This window comes from Callorhinus ursinus, unplaced genomic scaffold, assembly GCF_003265705.2.
Source record: "Callorhinus ursinus isolate GAN/ISIS: 27379988/994484 unplaced genomic scaffold, GSC_fseal_2.0 scaffold4, whole genome shotgun sequence".
Taxonomy (NCBI): Eukaryota; Metazoa; Chordata; class Mammalia; order Carnivora; family Otariidae; genus Callorhinus; species Callorhinus ursinus.
Genome location: NW_027397066.1, coordinates 34,319,348 through 34,340,451, shown reverse-complemented (window position 1 = coordinate 34,340,451; position 21,104 = coordinate 34,319,348). Strand labels below are relative to the sequence as shown.

The 21,104-nt window shown below is 41.2% G+C and overlaps 1 protein-coding gene across 12 annotated transcripts in view; it reads right to left on the bottom strand.

Moving 5' to 3' along the window:
- The window catches only part of LIMCH1 (LIM and calponin homology domains 1), a 321,761-nt gene that overhangs the window by 12,227 nt on the left and 288,430 nt on the right, over positions 1 to 21,104 (bottom strand). For 5 of the 12 annotated variants that reach the window (XM_025887550.2, XM_025887556.2, XM_073891587.1 and 2 more), the window contains 9 exons: positions 19,219 to 19,324; positions 14,696 to 14,736; positions 10,480 to 10,560; positions 7,259 to 7,351; positions 6,296 to 6,400; positions 5,083 to 5,210; positions 3,140 to 3,261; positions 2,735 to 2,858; positions 175 to 252 (listed from right to left, as the gene is read on the bottom strand). In XM_025887550.2, coding sequence (XP_025743335.2) covers positions 175 to 252; positions 2,735 to 2,858; positions 3,140 to 3,261; positions 5,083 to 5,210; positions 6,296 to 6,400; positions 7,259 to 7,351; positions 10,480 to 10,560; positions 14,696 to 14,736; positions 19,219 to 19,324 — 878 coding nt within the window. Of the gene's footprint in view, positions 1 to 174; positions 253 to 2,734; positions 2,859 to 3,139; positions 3,262 to 5,082; positions 5,211 to 6,295; positions 6,401 to 7,258; positions 7,352 to 10,479; positions 10,564 to 14,695; positions 14,737 to 19,218; positions 19,325 to 21,104 lie in introns of all 12 variants that reach the window. The other 7 variants (XM_025887551.2, XM_025887553.2, XM_073891591.1 and 4 more) reach the window with 3 other exon arrangements.

Genomic DNA, 21,104 nt, shown 5'->3' with positions numbered 1-21,104 from the left:
TGTGTGTGTGTGTGTGTGTGTGTGTGTGTGTGTGTGTGTGTGTGTGTATAGGAAGAGAGGTAGATGAACAAATCTCTCGGAATCATCTGGCAAGCACTAATTTGGTTGAAATCATGCTCAGCAGGTGCTAGGTGAAACCAAGCAGCCTCAGAAAGCCTTTTTAACCTCTTGTACCTGTTTGGTGCTTGGCCAGGGGGGGTGGGAGAACAAGGGGACAAGTGCCCAGCCTGGAAATTCTCTCGAGGGCTTTTCCTGTAACACGGTGAAGGAGCCAAAAATTATGAGAAGTAAAGAGAAGCCTATCCCACAAGAAGAGACATTTTGAATTAAAACAAAACAAAAACACCCCCTTGACAACCAAATAAAAAACAACAGAGTGCCCTCGTGGTGATTTTTTAATGAAGAACAAAAATAGTCATTCCATCTAGCAAAGACTGTACATGCATTGGCTGCATAATATCAAAACCAGGCTGGCACGGTTGGAGAGGAAGACAAAATATCTTTCTAATCTTGATTTTTTTGCCAGGTACTTTGCTGGTTAACATTGCAGGCTGGGTTAGATAGAAAATCATGGACTGGGTTGGGAAGGGAGACATGAGGAGGGATATAGGCAAAAGCTCTTAAAGGAGCTAAAGGGCAGAGCTTTATTGGAGGTATTTTTTAGCGAGGTGGCTTCTCCCCTACCAATAAGTTCATCATGGGTACATATGATTAGGGGTAATGTTCAAAATGTGTAATAACTGCTAGGTCATGAACATCCACATAGCAGAATGGTCCCCAGCTAGAAGCTACCGCAATGGTTTGACAGGTGCTCTTCGTGTCACATGAGCTTTGCCTACAATTAAGCCTTGCTCTGTGGTGGCCCATGAGCCTTGTCTGGGCTCTTGCTTTTAAGAGTTCATTTCATTTGGGAAGAAAGGGACAGAACACAGAAAAGGAGGAGGAAGAGAAATGCCAACAAAGAAGTGAACAGAGCACCAGTCCATCTGTCTTCGAACTGCTTTCAGAAAAACTCCCTGAGCTCCTGCCCACTCAAACCTCCCTCCTCAGGCAGAGCTTGTCTCCTCCGGATATCAGATTTTCATGTTATACCCTAAAGTATAAGTACATTGCCTTAAAAAAGGTTGAAAATCAGAGCAGTAATCAAGAACAATGATTACTTCTAGGTGATTTTATCTTCTATTGATTTTGAGTGTCACTGGGACAAATAGTAATAAAATAGGATACACGTTAAGAGAAAAGGGGAAATGGTTCAAACACTATATTGAGAAAAAAAGTGTAACATAATAAATAAGATAAAAAGATGAACTTCTAAAACAAGTCATCATCACCATCACCAACACCACCGTCATCATCACTGCCATTATCACCACCATCATCACCACCATCACCACTATCATCATCACCATCATCAACAAGATCACCACCATCATCATCACCATCATCACCATCACCATCATCACCACCATTACCACCACCACCGTCATCATCACTACCATTATCACCACCGTCATCACCACCATCATTACCATCACCACCATCACCACCACCATCACCATCGTCATCACCATCATCACCATCATCACCATCACCACCACCATCACTATCACCACCATCATCACCACCATCATCACCACCATCATCATGACCATCACCATCACCATCACCACCACCATCACCACCATCATTGCCATCACCACCACCATCACCATCAACATCACCATCATCACCACCATCACCATCATCATCACCATCACCACCACCACCATCATCATCATCACCATCATTTGGCACTATCAGCACCACCACCAACATTATAGCACCTATCATTTGCCAGGCACAAAACCCTATGAGGTAGGTACTAATATTATTTCCATTTTACACATGAGGAAACTGAGGCAGAGAAAGATTAAGTAACTTGCTCAAAGTCCTATGCAGGCAAGTGGCAGAGTCAAAGTTTAAATCCAGGTCGTCTGGCTCTAGATAGAATGATTGGTTAATGCATCATGAATGTTATATATTTTAAAACTGATTACAAGGAACCTCTGGCCCAAATATGATCTTATTGTGGAACTAGGGCTCATTTTGACTTCCTCCACCACTTAACCAGTCAAGTACTTTGGATAAGTTATTTAATTTCCCTGATCCTCAATGTCCTCATCTCTAAAATGGAAAAAAGACCCAGTAAAGTTACGGAGGAGTTCAGTGAATTAACGTATGTAAAAAGGGGAGAGATGTGTAAACCCTTCAACACAGTGCCTATTATATATTGCAAGACTTCAAAAATGATAGGAACTGTTCTTACTGTAAAATAATACGGTTTTTTATAAAATGAGAATACAGCCTGGGGTAGTTACTTCATGGAGAGCATGTAAATGAGAGAAAAAACATTTTTTTCCTTGAAAGAAAATTTGTCAACAGGCTCTGAGACAATTTAATTCACTTAAAGAAATCACTTATACAACAGGCCTGCAAATTCTTCCCAAATGTTTAGATTTGTAGGTTAAAAACATTACTTTGCTCTTACAAATTGATAAAAATCAGAGTGCATATTTATTTGCCAGGAAGACTGTCTCAAACATCCATAAATAATTATCTAATCACTCAGAGTCAATGGAGAGAAGCACAAAAAGACTGCTGACATCTTGCCATCTCACAGTCTTTTTTCCCCATTCTTAGTCAATAAATTTAAAAAAACAAAGGAGTTCCACATGCATCTTATTTGGCTACTCACTTCCGCCTTTCACTCGGAGACTCGATCTGATGGTTAATGCTTTTATCCAAAGGGAGGGTTTTTGGCTTCATATCTTCTAAAATGTGCATCAGTGGGTTCGATACCTGCTGATTCTGGGATGGATCTGAGGCCAAGGAAAGCATAAAGAACATAAACTTAGCGTTAAGTAACTCACCCTAGTGCTTTGTAGGTCACCTTTCTTGAAAGCACTAATGCCCACTGGGGTCCACCATGAGTTCATACAGACCGTGGGCCCACAGTGGTGGGAGTCTCTTTGCTGTGCTGCTTAGTATAAGCTACAAGAGAAGCTTGTAGCCAGTAGAACTCACACCTGTCTGAATCATGTGTGTTTGGGGAGGGGGTCTTATAATAATTTAATTATTGGGTTTAAACACCCATTCTTACCCTGAGCTAGCTGTGAGTTCATCCCACAGTGTAGGGCCCCAGTTTCTGTATCCAGCTGATGGTCTTGATGGACTCCTTTTGATATAGGATTCTTAGAATGAGCCAAGGCCCCTTGAGTTAGGCTGTTGAGATAAACAAGTATATTTCAGAACAGAGATGGAAGCAACTGAACTTACCCTATCCCTTAGGGCACAGAAATACCCAGTTATAATATGAAAAAAGAAATGGGACTGTTTATTTTTTTCATTTTAAACCAGATTTAAGTACTGGAAAATCCTACACATTTTCATTATCCATCAATTTAATAAGCTTGAGAAACGATCATTTCTGACGTCTTCACCACCTCCCTGTCCATAAAGCTCTTCATTCTAATCATTTCAAGGGATGCCAGAGCTAACTGGAATCTCCCAGATTTTTATAAGAGAGGACTTATTGTAGAAATCACTTGGGCCACACAGGATGTGGGCAGCCCATGAGAATTCACTGGCCTCGCAGTTGCTTCTGCGTGCAAAGGAAGGAGATGGGGGAGGTTTTTTAAAAATGTTTTTGGGGAAACAAAGTTTCTGGAGATAACAGGGACTGTCTGGAGAAGCAGAGAAAATTCATGTATAATGCTGAGCAGCATCATTCAAATATTCCTGACTAGTGGCTTTTGTTTCATGAAACTGAAAACAGATGTGCTATTCCTAAGGCTCTGCAGACTCTGGACACGGGCCTGAAGCTCCTATGTCTACAATTCACCCAGTCTTCTGGCTGATGGAAACGGGAGAATTCTCAGAGCAGATCCTACCAGTAGGGCTCAGGTCCCAGCCAAACTTTCTTTCTTTTCTTTTTTTTTTTAAATATTTTATTTATTTATTTGACAGAGAGAGAAAGAGAGAGAGAGAGAGAGAGAGAGAGAGAACACAAGCAGGGGGAGCTGCAGACAGAGGGAGAGGGAGAAGCAGGCTTCCTGCCGAGCAGGGAACCCGACGCGGGGCTTGATCCCAGGACCCTGGGATCATGACCTGAGCCGAAGGCAGACGCTTAAGTGACTGAGCCACCCAGGCGCCCCCCTCCCCAGCCAAACTTTCAAATTGGACAGTCTTTGAAAATGGCACTTAACCTCTCATGTCTTTGGGTCTGAGGATGCAGTGTGTATACACACATGTGTGTATCTCCGCACACTTGTGTATGTGCATGTGTGCACATGCTTGCACACTTGCCAATATCTCTGTGGTATCTCAGAGCCCCAGGAGCAAACATCTATCTCATAAAGAACTTGCTGGTGGCAGGGTACTGCCAGCTTCCTGGGATTCTGGGGGTCCCTTCTAGGTTAGGCTCAGGGTGGCATCAATAAACCCACTACTCCCCATAGCTACAACCAGATTCTGCTCCAGTTTGAGCTAGCTCTGAATAATCCAGGGGTTTCTGGGTACCCCGTTTGGATCTCCCATGGAACATACTGGAACCCATGGGGTGGGATGATCATCCACAACCAATCATTTGTTAGTTATCCTTTATATTGTCACGCAGAGTAAATGTGGCTTCTCACAGCTCAGAGGATACTGATGATGAAATCCAGGTCCACGGTCAGCCCACCGTGGGTAGGACCCTAGGGCCTCATTTCAACCTCTATCCCTGCAGACACATTAACCATTTCAGGTGAATGATAGCTAGATTTGGGGCTTTGAAGTGACAACGTGCTCCTGTGATGATATATACTATCTCCCCTTACTTAAAAAAGATTTCACCTATTTAAAAATAAGGCGATTTGTATTCAATAGCATTAAAGACTGACTTCAGAGCTATTGGAGTGTGTTTAAGCAATACGTAATGTATTACTGGAATGATAATTTCAAAGCTGAATATGATTTGCATTAGAAATGGTTACCCTTTCTGCAGAGCGAACAGGCAGAGTCTGGCTTTGCACATTTAGAAGGACAACCTGATACAGTTCATACCTGCCCATTTCCTCTGGTGGATGATTTTCCCGAGGCTTAAGTAATAAATCATTGTTGTCCCCCTGGAGTGGTGTCTTCTGTCTTGTCTCTTGTTCTCCTTCTTGACAGTTTTCCAAGTCCATCTTGTTCTGATTGAGAAAACAAGGATAATATTGAATATTATTTATTTATTGAGAGGGAGGGAATGCATGTGGGCTCACACATGTGCATGTGGGGGTGGGGCAGAGGGAGGGAGAGAATCTCAAACAGACTCCCTGCTGAGCACAGAGCACAACTCGGGGCTTGATCCCATGACCCATGAGACCATGACCTAAGCAGAAACAAAGAGTCGGAAGCTTAACTGACTGAGCCCACCTAGGCACCCCTGAATATAATTTTTAAACACAATGGATAACACTCATCTCTGGCCATGGGATATTTGAAATATTTTTTTCCAATCACATTGCCTACAATTTAAAGAACAATTGTCCAAGTTAACTGAATAGTAACTGGTTTCCAATGATTTGAAATAAATGTGTAATCTGGATCTCTTTTGAAAGTTATCATGAAAGAGAATTGGTCAGAAAACCCACCTTTCAAAATAAAACAAAATCATAGGACTGTTCAGTTAGGAGAAATGGCTCTCGTGGGCCCATCTTTTTTTTTTTTTTCTTAAATGCAGATTTCAGACTATTCAAGTCTTGGTATATCTTTTGTTCAATAGCTCCACAACCGTACTTGGGGGATATGGAGGTAGACCACCCTTTCTGTGCTCTCTCCAGCCCTTGAGGACACATATAAATTCCATGTGGAATTTTAAGAGTGGGTTAGAAGCAGCTTTCACGGAAGCCAGTGGGGAGTACATGGTTGGCTACCATCCAGTGCAAAGGAACATACGGTGTGGAGGAGAGGGGTACATGTCTGTTGAATGAGTGAATGATGGGCAGTCAGAGGGACATTCCAGCAAATGGCTCCACCAATCGGGATCTCTCCAGCCAGTGCAGAGAGATTTTGGTTGCCAGCCTGTGGGAGCAGATCTGGTCCCAGTAACGATTTCACTGCCCCACCCCCCAGGAAATGACTGAGTCTGACCGTGGCAGTGACAGCACCATGGCGTACAATGGGCACATGGTAGCTGATGTGATTCTAGGGAAATAGTCCTGGATTTAAACTGGTGGAAAACTTGGCTTTATTGTTTTATATTTCACAAATTGCTTTTAATCTATGGTCTCACCATTTTCCCACTGCCTTCAGTCACAGAGGAGGATGTAGACAGCTGGTCTGCAGAACTTGAAGAAAGAGTAAATGGAACCACGGTATCTTCAATTATTTTGCGCTCCTAAAGGGAAGGACAGTAATTAATGAAAGGGAAAAAAGAAAATAAAATCACATTTGTCAAGAGAAAAATTTCATTAAGGAACTTAAAAAAAAAAACATTGGATTATGTGCCAACAAGCAGGGCATTAAAAAAAGGGGTCTTACTTTCTAAAAGCATGTAAATCAGGTAACACTTTCTATGGGCAATGATTTAGAAATTAGCATTTAATTTGAAAAACAAATTACTTAGTCTGATTCAAGAAGCCTAATTAGAAATGCTTTTAAGGATCAGACTATGCACAAAAATTACTGAAGATAAATTCACAACAAAATTCATCATAAACAACTTTTAGATAATACACATTAAATGTAGCTCCCTTCTAGTTCTCAAATGTGGTCTGGTTTGTTCATCTAAAAAAATGAGACAAACAAAACCAAATTCTCCTCCCTCCCTCCAAGTCTCTTTAGTACCATACAGTGAATGTAGTCAGTAAGGATTCACTTAGCCTCAATATCAATATTATACTCACAAAATTAATTCACTACTACCAAACATGCTTTCCTTAAGCAAACACACATAGATACTTTTGTGTCATCTAAGATAAATCAAGAATCTGACGCTCTGCCTAGAGAACAGATAAAATTATATTGTCTTCCTTGACCATGACTCAACATGCCCTTACCACAAACTAAATTTGGGGGAATTGTGGTCTTTTAGAGCCTACAGGATACGACTCTTCGAAGAAGCTGACGGGGCTCTGATGTGAGTAAGGAGAATGAGACACAGCCACGTGTATACATACCCCACAGACAAAAAAAGCGCTGATAAACTTTGAGAAATCAAAACCACAAGTCAAATTCCTTCTTGGGAATTTCCTACCTCCTCATAGTATCTGCGTTCCTCCTCTTCCACCTCCTTCTGGGCCTTTTCCCACTCTTCTTTGAGCTTGTTCTGTTCCTTCTGGTATCTCTCCTGTTACAGAATTTCCACAGATAGTTCCTGAACTGACCATTGCATACGCCACTAGGACACTTCCGCCCTCTAAACCACCATGTACAACACATCGCAAGACTATCTTCGTGTTGTAACATTCTGAGTTTAATCTATTCATACAACAAAAGGGGAATGGTCTTTCGTGGCACTCCAAGATGTTAGGAACATAACAATCTTACCAGAGAACACTCTTTTCTGTTGTTGGTGTGTTATAGATTTGTTCTCAAATATATGAGTAGACATTTGCTTATGGAAAGAGAAAAGACAGACTGAAAGATTTTAAGATCTTCCGTAACTTGGCTTTTGTCCCGGGACAGGAGGCTAAACCAACGGTTTATTTCTACTGGGCCCTTCGGAGATGAGTTTTGCCATTTCACTAATAGAAATATGTGGCTACTGAGAGAGTTTGATGAAAGACAAAACAACAAAAAAACAAAACCTTATAGGTTTACAAGACAATGCATAAAGGTCCGGAGTAGACAAGATGATAATTAGCTGAGTAGCTGAATTACTCTTTGCTTGTAGCCATTCTACCAAAATGGAATCTTCCCAGGTTCCAGTAACTTCTGAATTAAGAGTAGCTTTTAAACAGCCCATTAGAAGGCTTCAATATCAGAACTGCCAGCCCTATTTTCGGAAACAGTATAGCGCTAGTCACTACTTCTGGAGAAGAAAAAAAATACTCTGAATAAGGATGGCTTTAAAAATGTGACTGGAGTCCCTTGGACAGCTGACTAGAAGAAATGGTTAAATGGAGATTAAGATTAATGCTTGAAATGAGAGCGGACACCCAGGATGCCTTGGGAATGGTGCCCCTGACAGGACAGAGACATCACTGAAGTGTACCACACACAGTCAAATGTTTTCATCTAATTATTGTCAATCTTCTCTCTGAGGCTAAAACAAGTCTTTTATCCTCCTGGGGGAGGCACTGAGATCTCCTCCAGGTATTACCTGTTATGTCATTATCTGAGGAGCAAAAGGGCTTTATTGGGATTATCTGGAGCCTGATGTTCTCATGAATGCTCTAGAAAAACCATCATTGGTCAACTCATAGTGGGCTTTTAACTCCAGGTAAAAATTTTATTCTCAAAACCTAATCTTATAAAGTTTCTGAGAGGGACTTCAGGGGCCTTTCAGAATAGAGGAAACAGACTCTAAAACTTAACAGAACAAGCAAAGCTTCAGTTTCTTGGTTCTAGGAAAACCCCTCCCCAGGAGGATGAACAGAGGTAATGCAGGGGATGAAAGATGCTGTACGTCTGTACACACACCCCTCTCGGTACATGTGTGCACACCAACAGACTCGCAGAAATGCCTTGCCCCACAGCCCACAACCCTGCAGTGCCACCCTGGGTCACAATTTGGTAGGACCAAAATACATCTGTCTGCATCTGTAACTGCAGTCACCTTTCAGAGCGTAACTGAAAGGGCGCCACCATGGGAAGCACGCCTGCTTGTCTTCTTACTCTGCAGACTTTCTGACTCTGAGCTGTTCACCATGTAGCTGGGGAACAGGTATCTTGTTTTCAAGGGACTAGCAGGTGGCCAGCGCTGGTCTGGGGTCTCCCAATGGACCCAAAAGTCCCAAGAGCTGTGGGACTTTGCTGAATCTGGTTGTTTACCCCTGTGCAATTTGTGGTTGAAGATTTACATCTGTGCAATTGTGGAAAGTGTTAAGCTTAACAGGCCGGCCTAAAGCCACACGACAATTAGTTACCTGACCTGCCCCCGCCCGCCCCCTCCGCTCCCAGCCCCTGGGAATTAAGCCGAGAGGGTCAGAGCAAAAAGATAAGGAAGAAAAAAAAAAAGTAAAATACAGCAGTGTGAAGTCATCAAAATTAATGAGATTTAACATTTTTCTCCTTTAAAATATTTTGGTAAAATCAGTACTATTGGGAATATAGTGGAGAGAACATGAGTTTTAATGTCATACAGACTTGGACTTGAAATCAGGCTCAACAACTGTTCACTGTGTGACCTTGAGCAGTTAAGATAATTTCTCTGAAGCTTAGTTTCTTCAGTTGCAAGATGGGGCTAATAAGACATACTTTGAAGAGTTTTATGGGGATTAAATTAGACTAGATATGTCAAGTACCAAAAAATATGCCAGTTCTTGGCATACCCAAGTACTCGGGTTAGTTTCTAAGGTTACTAGGTTACTTTTTGAAGCCCTATTACTCTACAAAACTGGCTTGAAACAAGTAGGGGCATGGTACGTTTACTCCCAGAACTTTTCTAGAATTAAAAATTAGCAGCCTTTACTCAAGGGTGGAGCAAACATTTCTACTTAAGGAACAAGACCCAGGCCAAATTTATTTCACATGTATGCTATCAAATACCTTTTTGATAATTCATTCCCACTGCTACTTGGAATGGAATTTGATTGGCCACTAAGGAGGTGACAAATGGACCGGTTGGCCCCTAAAACTTGGGTTTTTTTTAAGGTTTTATTTATTTGAGAGAGAGAGAGAGAGAGAGGGCATGAGTGGGGGGCGGAGGGGCAGAGGGAGAAGAAGCAGCAGACTCCCACTGAGTAGGGAGCCCAACGTGGGGCTCGATTCTAGAACCCGGGATCATGACCTGAGCCAAAGGCAGATGCTTAACCAACTGAGCCACCCAGGCGCCCCCGAAGATTTTACTTCTAAGTAATCTCTACAGCCAGCGTGGGGCTCAAACTCACAACCCCAAGATCAAGAATCACATGCTCTACCAACTGAGCCAGCCAGGCGACCACTTGGATATTTTTTTTAAGTGAAATACTTTTCCTTTTTTTAAATTTATTTTTTATTTTTATATAAATCCAATTAGCCAACATACAGTACATCATTAGTTTCAGATGTAGAGTTCAATAATTCATCAGTTGTGTATAATGCCCAGTGCCCTCCTTCATGCTTTTTCATTGTGCTCATCACTGTAACCTCTGGCAAGAGGAATTAGACACAGGACACCTTGTTGTACAGGCACAAAATGGATTGACTTAGATTCACCAGCTCCTGAGAAGAATCTAATTCCATGCATTTCCTGTGCTAAAACTTTATCTAATACAATAGTAATTAAGAGAGCAGCATCTAATAGAAAAAACAAAACAGTAACCCCAGTCCTACCTGGAGCAAACGTTCCTGCTCCTGTTGCCATTTTTCCTGTCGCCGGCGCTCCTCTTCTGGGTCCCATGCCCAGAACTTAAACTGCTTAGAAAATAAAACCATGATCAGAGCTAAGCCATGTCCTCAAGGCCAGGCCCGGGCAAGGGACGCAATCAGCTTACAAACCGGCACTCAGACACGTGCGGAAGCAGAACCCCTACATACTGAAAGACCCTCTTTGTCAATGGAAACCACTTTTTAATCTTCATCCCTCTTTGGTTGACTTCCAAGACGCTGGTATGATGCTGTGACCCTTTTTGGAGCTAATGAAAACATGGAAGTAATTAGCCACTGGCTTTGGCTTCCTTTCTTTCAGAAGTGATTTCTTAAATGTAATCACGCTTCTGAGCTTGAGATACTCATTCTGCATATGGATCCTGGTCCCAGCACATGGGGATGCTTATTTCAGCAGAGCTGCCTTTTGTGAAAAGTGGTGTTTGCCACACTATAGAACTAAGCTTTTATACCGCTATTGCGTTTCCCTGTCAGCTGTCTCTAAAGTGGGTTGTTTAATGCGCCAATGCTCACCGGCATCACCTGTGATCCAGGCAAGAGGAAGTCCCTGCCCTGGGGCCCATGTAACCAACATTCAAACCCAAAGACTTTTTTTTTTTCTTTGAAGGTCTTTGTGAGTTTGGCACCAAGTGAATGAACAGGAATAATGAGAGAAGTGGGCACCCAGGTTACAGAATATACGAGATGGGGCAGGTCCACAGGGGAAGAGAAATCACAGCTGGTCTCTGGGAAACCTCCCAAAGGGGTGGGGGCTGTGGTGTTTAAACTTGGCCTCTCCAGACACCCAGTGGAGGTGCCAAGGCAAACCACATTCCCCAGTAACTGCGCCTCTTCCCTTCCCTTTGTTCCGATAGGGGTGGTTTGGGGAGGCATTTAGAACTGCCTGGGAATCTTGAGAGAAGCAACAAGATGAGGGTGGAAGCATTAGGGAGGAGGGAGAGAGTCTGGGGCAGGGTAGGGAGGAGGCAGAATCTATTTACCCGGGCTGCCTGAGAAGCTGGACAGGGTCAGTCCTGTCCAAAGCTTAGATGGGTCTAGTTACTGCCCAAGATACTTGGGCCAGCTCACCTTTGGCCCTGCCCTGTGCCCAAAAGATCCATGCTACCATTTAGGTGCACCAAGGCTGGGCTAGCCCGGGGAAGTGTCTCCAGGCTAAGAATGCAGTCCAGGCCATGGGTGTTGTTTGATTTATAACAATATAAATATTGATAACTTTAATGTATTTAAATATTAAATTTAAATTTATTTATTTAATGCATTTAAATATTAAATATTAAATATTAATGTATATTAAATTATAATATTATATAATATATAATATAATAAATATATATTAAATATTAATATAAATATTTAATATTTACACATATTAAATGTGAGCCTCCATTGATGCTCTTGCTGTGGTGTCTGCAAATGGTTAGGATGATGGCCACAAAAAGTCAAGGAAAGGTGGGCAAATAGGGTAGGGAAATGTATTTCCTATATGCCACTCTTGGGATTTATAGTGCACATGAGCAGATTAGAGGCTCTGACATGTTATGTAGGAGAAAAGCTATTTAATTGTATATAATTCAAAATTTCCCAAGTTCCCTCGGATGGCCATAAAATGTCATCCAAATGGGATTCCAGATAAGAAATTTGGAATTAATGGTGTTAGAGGTTGGCTCCACTTGGCATTTTCCTAAAACTTGGAAGCAGTTACAATGTTCAGAACCTCTCTCAAGGGCATGGCCCTTCTTTGTCTTTTTAGGAAAAAGGATGTGGTTATGAATAAAGCCAGAGGGAGTCCAGTAGGAAGAAAAGAGCAACAATTATTTAATTTTCAGATTTCACTAGGCAGTAACTGCAAGAATAAGTAGAAGCAAGCAGATAGAAGGGAGGAGTGTGGGGTAGAGAGACTGAGCACAACAGCAAACAGGGAATATTTGTTTAAAAGGAAGGCAGAAAAACAATGAGCATTTTCAGAGTAAGATGAAGAGGAAGATACTTCGTGATACACAAAAGAAAGAAAAGCGATCATGTTCCTTCCTTTGGTGACTACTTGCTGAGCAACTACTACGGACCAGGTGGGGGTACCAGCCGGCCAAGGGTCCCAGCCTTGTGGAGCTTACAACTGAGTGTGTGGGGAGAGGGTGGGCATGAGGGAGGGACCAACATATAAGTGACACCAGAAGACAGTGTGATAACTATCGTAAAAGAAATATAAAAGGTGCTAGAGAAAGAATGGAGAGCATTTAACCCACTTGGTTCTATTACTTATCTGTTTACAAATCTGTATCTTCCTTTGGCGTAGGGTTTCCTGAAGGGCAGAGAGGTCCCTTTATCCCCTTAAGTATCCCCAAACCTTGCACTTTTAGGCCTTCAAAAAATGTTCGTTGAAAAATGGATGGAACCACTTCATGCTGGGTAATGCCTCTCCTTCTCTCCCCTTTACAGACTCTGACTCTATAGCTTTGGGCCACTCCGAGTCTGACTGAAAATGGTCTGAGTCTATTGAGGTCAGCACAATCAAGTACTTTCTCTTCAAGCTTCTCTTGTGTTCAAATTTCTTTTACTTTTCTATTCTATGAAGAGCTATTTATCATTGAAAGAATGTCAAATTTGGGTGGGTATTTTCAGAGAATTCACTTAGGTCAGTAATTTGCTTCTTTCTCCTTCTGGTTTCTGTGAATCAGAAATAAGAAAGTATCTCTTGAGGGCACGCTTCCTCTCCACCCCTGCCCAGGGGGTATGAGAAGAGTGTGGCATTGTTGCTCCCACATAACTTCAAATGGAAATCAACATGTTATGTTATACTCTTCTGGGGGTTCCCACCCAACATGGGTATACTCAGCTTCCCAGGAAACTCAAGATCCCCAGGGTACTGGCCAGACACTGAGCCTGCACAAATGGTTGCTAGTTCTGGAATGTGGCTGGAAATACTGAGGGTTATGTGACCCTTTCTCCCTTCTGTACAGGCACTCAGGGATTCTCAAAGTGAGACAATCTATCTATAGGTAAGAATTGGTATTGGCTATGGTGGGCCTTTTGGATTAGCCACTGAGGAGGATTCATTCATGGATCAGCCACAGTACTAGATGCTTCATGTAATTATTTCAGTTAAAGCCCACAACCCCCTGTCAAGAGGGATTATTATCTCATTGCACAATCAAGGAAGAAAAGGCTCTAAGAAGTTATACAACATCTGCGGGGTCATGTGTTAGTCAATCTGGAATCAAAGGTACCACAGCCGTTATGCGGCGACACCTGGGGGCTCACAGGAATCCTACAGTTGATTGTGCCACAGAGGAAGGCTCCAAATCCAGTGGGAATTTCAGAGGGTGAACAAGGTGACAGGCCCAGCATTGGGAACTCTCAGTTTAGGGAAGAGTAGGTCTACAGTGAGTGTTACATACAATTCAGCAGCAAGCAATTTCTACAACATCAATGTGTGTTGATGTTTACTTTTTGCAAATGCTTTTTTTGATATCATCAAAATCAAAAATTGTAAACTAAATGTACAGTTAATGTTATTCAGGATATACTGATCGTGGGAAGGAGTGCAACAAGAACAGCTTGGGTCTCCCAGAGAGCTCCAGCTGGGCCCTGCCCGCCAACACTACACCATGTACAAGCATTGTCCTCAGTTAAAAAAGTGATTTTGAATGCCTAGAGAAGTTGCATGTTTTTTTGTTTGTTTGTTTGTTTTGTTTAAAGATTTTATTTATTTATTTGAGAGAGAGAGAATGAGAGACAGAGAGCATGAGAGGGAAGAGGGCCAGAGGGAGAAGCAGACCCCCCGCCGAGCAGGGAGCCTGATGTGGGACTCGATCCTGGGACTCCAGGATCATGACCTGAGCCAAAGGCAGTCGCTTAACCAACTGAGCCACCCAGGCACCCGAGAAGTTGCATGTTTTAATACTAATTACTATTGTCCCCTTCATTAGATTTGCTCTCCGGACTCACTTACCATTTTGTTTCCAGGCATGGTCACAACTCTGCATAATGATAATCCATGTTTTTCTTCAAATTTCACCTGACAGCATTACACATGACTTTTAATTATTCTTCTACAATCACTTAGAGCCCATTTTTGATTGGATCCTCTTTCAGCGAATCAAATACTTTACAGATTAAAATCACACTCAATGCAGGATCTTATTCCTTAAGACGAGCTACTTACAGGTGTAGTTACAGGTGACTTTTCACTGCCCGGAGACTCCACTGTACAGAAAGAAAGAAAAAGAAGATCACAATGTGAGCAGCTTCTAACAGTATTTTTCTCTGATCCTCTGAGTGTAACATGGTTCCTATGTCAGCCTCAGATCAATTTTTTTTTTGTAAGCCAAGAGCATTAGAAAATCATAATAAAGCAGACCCTTGAAGCAATTTGTACCCATCACCGAAAGGAGTTATGACCAGTGTAGTAGGATTGATCACATCAATTAACACCAGGGACTAGACTATAGGAAGCAAAAACTATAGGTGCTGGCGTTTAATGCCCCTTGCATTCCCTTGCCGGTGCTGGCCGGTTCCCTCACTGTCTGACACAGAGAATTATCACACAGAGAGAGGCCAGACATCATCCAGGAAGTAAAGAGAGGGACACAGTTAACAAGAGAACCATTACCAACTCCTGGTAAATGCTTCTAACCCTTGTTTAAAAAAAAAAGAGGACAAAGAATGATTTTGAATGTCTATTTTTTTTAAAAAAGAGCTGAATAGTATTTCCTTAGATTTTTAAAATCAAAGAAAAAGTCTACAAATTTCCTTCCAAAAATTTCTATGAATTTCCTTCCAATTTTAGTAGAAGTGGTGCTATTATCAAAGAACTAGCTCTTTGCTAACTGTGTGTAAGAAATTTTTTTTCTGAAATCAGAAATGAAGAAAAATACCACACGTTATTGGCTGCCCCCAACATGGATTTTTGCACAGAAGAAATACAACTACCCAGGATGCATTTTACCTGACTGGGAGAAAAACTGGGAACGTCGCCAAGAGTTCTGAACTCTCAGCGGGATGCTGGCGGGGCCAGGGGACTCTAGATCAGATGGCAGAACAGAACAAACAGAAAACCGTGAGAACATGGGTGAGAACCAAACGGAACCATGCTCCCAAGGACTAAAGGAGGTTTGGCTGTACTCGATATAAGAATTGAGAAGGAGTGAATCTAAAGTACAAAATATCTCAATAAAACACATGCGAAAACTGACGACGTGGGCAAGAGCCAATTGACAGGGGACAGTTCATGCTGTTGCTTGTCTTCCTTGGTGTTAGGTGAAATTTTATAGGCTCATACTTAATGGTGGTATTGTTAAAATGTGAAATCTCAAATGATAGGATAATGTGCTCTGCAAGAGAAAAATGCCCAGTTTACATTGCTTTTGGAGAACACTAGAAAAGTATGAGAGACAGCAGAGATGAGTTCGATGATTATTTTATATTCTTTATAAAGCCTATGTATAGAAGTCTGTGGCAGACGTAATCTACAGGTGTAACAAAAGGACGTGTCGATGCCAATCCGTAGCTCAGTGGTATTGAACAGACACAAGTTCAGGGTAAGCATCTGCATCCTTAAACTGGGTCCTGTGCACTCGGACATCATTCTCAGGGTGGATAAAAACATTGGTTTTTAAAATGTGCACATATTTTCCAGAAACCCCAATATATCTTTGAACTGTTGGGAGACAGTTGAGAAAAGGAAAACTGTCACCTTCAAATGTATTTTATGAATGTTTTCAGAGTATTTAAAGACTACTTGTGTGTGTGTGTGTGTATGTGTGTGTGTGTGTGTGTGTGTGTGTGTTTAAGGGAAATCTGTGAAATATTAGGGCTCACCACCAGATCTTCGGTAGCCTATATAATCAGTCTATAAACATATGACATATATAAACATGGGGAACATGGGGGAGATATGATTGTCTAGGGGAAAGAATAGTAGATAGGTCTCCAAGATTCCTGATCCTAACCGCATAGCTTCTTTGGACTTGATGTGTGACCACAGACCGGTCACTTACAGGTCCATGGACCTTTTCCAATTGAAGTACAGTTGACATACAAGGTTACATTAGTTTCAGGTGCACAACATAGTGACCCAACAGCTCTGTATGGTACGCTGTAGCACATACACACGCCACACGTGTGCTACCATCTGTCACCACAAAGCGCTAGCAAAATACCATTGACTATTCCCTGTGCTGTGTCTTTCATTCCTGTGACCCATTCATTCCGTACCTGGAACCCTGGATCTCCTACTCCCACTGATTTTTTATATCTGGGCAAAATCCTCTATTTCCCCCCTCCCCTCCCAATTAAAGACAAATTATGTCTTTTAGGTTTACATTTATTAGAGGCCTCTTGCTTCTTGACGATAGGAACTTACTCGCTCCAAACAGTCTTACTGTTATTTTTCTATCTCTTGACAGTGTCTTTGGTGCACAATTTAAACACCTACTGTATTTACATCCGTGATTTTCAGAGTATGGTCTCTGGACCTGCAGCATCAGCAGCACCTTTGGGAATCTGTTAGGAATGCAAATCCTCTGGCCCCGTCCCAGACCTACTCAGACACTGTAGGTAGGAGGGGAGCCCAGAGACCTGTGTTTTAACCCCGCCCGCAGGGAAGCCTAGCCCATACTCCTATTTGAAAATGACTGCTCAGAGCTATATCTCCACAACATATACTCTTATTTTAAGAAAAGCATTTAAGAATAGCTTCTTATTGCCTGGCATCTTGCTCTGTAACTCTACTCCTACTGCTACTGTTCTGAAACTACTAGATTATATTATTAGTGCTGATTCTGGGCCAGGTGTGGAGCTAAGCACTCTTTTTGGTTGATCCCATTTAATTCTTCCAATGCCCCTAGGAGGTTGGTAGTACAATGATCTCCCTTTTGCAGTTCACAGAGGATGGTCAGAGATTAGGAGAACTTGGTGAGGAGGATCCCACAGCTAAGAACCAGATGAGCAAGAATTCAAACCTGAGCATTCTGTCTCCAGAGCCCGCAGCTGTCGTCCCAGCTTCCCAGAACCAGACAGGAGTGCACAACAGGTGTACAGCAAATACAATTCTCTCTTGAAGACTACATTTCAAAACGCTCTGGTGCTACTAAATTTTATCTTTTTATCACTCAACTTCGATAAAGCATGATGGGAAATCCCTTTGTTAGCACATTTTGTCAAATCAAAATGCCTTGCAACAGGTTAACGGGATGTCAAAACGTGTGAGACAACAAAACTAATTAAGACGGCTCAAAATACCTATTTCCTCTCTGTATTACTTATCCACACAATTAAAAAGTGGTAGAAACGGGGGCAGGATTAAAATCTGTCTAAATACGGTCAATTGCTGACCCAGTTATGAGACTTCATTTTTGTCAATTCCCCTCAGGACCGTAGGGCTGACAGATTTAAAACAAATGCTTGGAAGACAGCATTGAATTTGTTTATACATTTAGAAACTAATGATCATCAACGTATGTACTAATTAATTCCTTCCCAAGGACTTCCTGTTACTCAAATAGAGCCCACCTTCGCTCTGAGGGTCAACTAAGGCTAATGGAAGCCAACCCAGCTTTTGCCCATAGGGGTCCCAAATGGATGCCCATCCTTGAGAAAACGGGAAAGTAAAAATAAATCCCCAGCCACAATGAAGCCTGTACCATCTTCTCTTTGCCTGAACTGATAAATCTATAAAATGTACTGGAAAGAGTACATTAAAAAAAGACATAAAAACCTCACAGTTCTTGCCTCCTAAATGCTAGCTGTTTTCATATCTGTAGAGAGAACTCACACCAGTGAGGCCTGGTGGTCTATCTGTTTTGAAGAATAATCACGGAATTCCCATGACACTATGCACCCCGTTTCTTTCTGGTGTTTGTGGGCACCTGAGTTTCTCATAAGGATAAAGGTATTCAAATAGGACTCTTAAAGAGTAAAGGGGTAAATTCACAACCTATACATGGCCTAAGGGTTTCCTGGGGAATTTGCAGAACATGTTTAATCTATGATTGTGAATTATTTCTCAGTAATCATCATGCACACCCAGGAATTATTGTGAGGTAATAAAATCTAATTTTCTTCTAAAAAGTCAAATTGTCAGATTAAATGAATATTTTATAAAGATGAGATAATTAACAATTAATGAAGTTGACATAATATTAGGATGATAAACTTTTTATTAAAGCTATTTTTTAGTTTGTAATTTTAAAAAACATTTTGGAGCCAATAAAATTATTGTAAGGTATCAAACACTTTTGGAGGCCCTGTTGTGCATATAGTGCCTGGCTGGCAAAATGGTTTTGGCCGCTGGGTTCCTGGCTGGGCCAAATAGAGAATGCAACCCCAGATTTCCATTCTGAAGTAATCTAATTCAGCCACCATGGACTCTTGCAAACATCATGGCTAATGGGATGTTAACATAAAGGAAGTAATCTTCCTTTAAAATAAAGAATATTTTAGTTGGTTTGTCTCCCTTTCTGATTTTGTCTTATTTTTCCCTCCTTTCCCTTAGGATCCTCTGTTTTGTTTCTTAAATTCCACATATGAGTGAAAGAATCACTAAACTCTCTCTCTGAAACTAATAATACACTATATGTTAATTAACTGAATTTGAATTAAATAGATAAAATGAAATGAAGAAAATTTTACTATAGATGAGCCCAGCAGAACACACAGAGCTAAAATAAAACACTTCTTCCTTTTTACCTTGAGAATAGAGATTTGGCAAATGTAATTGGTTGCTTTCAGACATTTTGTCCAGAAATGGGTACGTCAGGGTTGCTTCTGGTTCTGGTGATTTGGGCTTTACCACCTGGATCATGGGCAAAAGACAGAAATGTTACAAGTATTGTCCATTAAAAAATGCACAGGTGAAATAAAAATTAAAGGACTCATGGCTATTACAGAAGTCAACAAACCAGACATTTAACTTTTAAATGGAAATGTTTGCCCTTTCCCCAAAACCCCTTTGTATTTTCTACATTAATATAGAGGCCAACTTTTTCAGAGAAATCAAACTGGAGCATAAAAATATGATGATCACTCTTCTCCAAACCTAGAAGATAATATTCCATCTTTGGGATTGGACATCACTCTGTCATATTTTCTGATTGATCAATCACATATTCCCTTTCTGATACTACATAATACTGATTTTGTAATGTTAGGAAGTGAGATGTTCCACATAAGATAAAGAAAAAAGATCTTACTATGTAAGTGCTGAATATTAAAATAATATCACTTTCTAATGGACATTATTCTCGAGACACTACAGAGCCCTCCCACAAACTTACACGAAGCACAGTAAAGACAATATATTTTGCCTATTGACAAAGAAGTATTATAAATAACTATTATCAACTAGAGTCACAGCAATGATGCCATCAGGAGATTTTTGAGGCATGTTAGACCAATTGTCCTTATGGTAAATAGTTCCAAAATTATGGCATTAAAAATTCTTATGTTTGCTTTGTAGAAATAGATTTTTTCTTGTTACTGCTGTTTAGTTTTATTTTGTTTTCCCCCAATCTGAATGGCCAATCCTCCTTCTGATTTGTCACTTCCAATCAACTGATTGCTGAAAGACCAGATTACCAAACTGAAGTCTAAAATAAGTCAGTAGATTCTGAGCAGAGATCTGAAAGAGGGGCGTGGTCGTATCAGTTCATGTCCTTTCAGCTGCTTACAGGGCTTTCTCAGATTCACTCTGGCTGGTGGCTGTGTTCCCAACACATTAATTTGATAGCCAACAGGGCAATTGAGGCTATAGAGTGCTTGTTTCCTCATAAGCTGATCTGTGATTTGGTTTTCAGGATGATTTAATGGCTATAATTTCTTTTTGGTAAAATTTTATTTTTCTTTATGAATAATACATTCAACCCTAATGGAATTCTGAAGAAAATAGAGGTAATCACTTCATTCCACATTACAGAGGTCAACCGGATGTCCAAATGAACTTCAACGTTAAACATGCAGCAAAAACTAAAGCTTAGACTCACTAAAGTTGACAACCCCATACCATTTTAACCCAAATTTTAACCCCATACCATCTCCTCCTTAGTTGAGTCTGACAAAAATGTTCCGGGAATGCTCAGTTGTAAATGAATGTTAATAGCAGAAATGGTCAAAATCACCATTATGTAAAAAGATCAGCCTGTGTGCATGGGCCCTTTGATAAAGGTAACACTCTCAAGTGAAGCCAGAAAACAAAGCTCTTGCAATAGTGATCACCTTTCTCTCTTTTTCTAAGAACTAACTCCACAGTAGGGAAAAGAGAGGGGAGGGATTCATATGGTGTAAGAAAAGCATTGGGTTCTAAGACCATTATTCCATTTGCCAACCAACTAGTAGAGATTCCTAACCTGGAGTCCACAGAACAGAATTTAGGGGGTGTATATACTTGGTATCATGGGATACCAAGGAAAACATGGTAATCTCGTGTATTTTATGCTTTAAAAATATTATCTTGAGCATACTGTTTACCAGATGCCAAAGGGTCCACACACACACAAAGTTAAGAACCCCTGAAAACAATTTTTTTCCATAGTATGGTCGACATGACACTGGTGGCCCAAAGATGGACCACACAGATG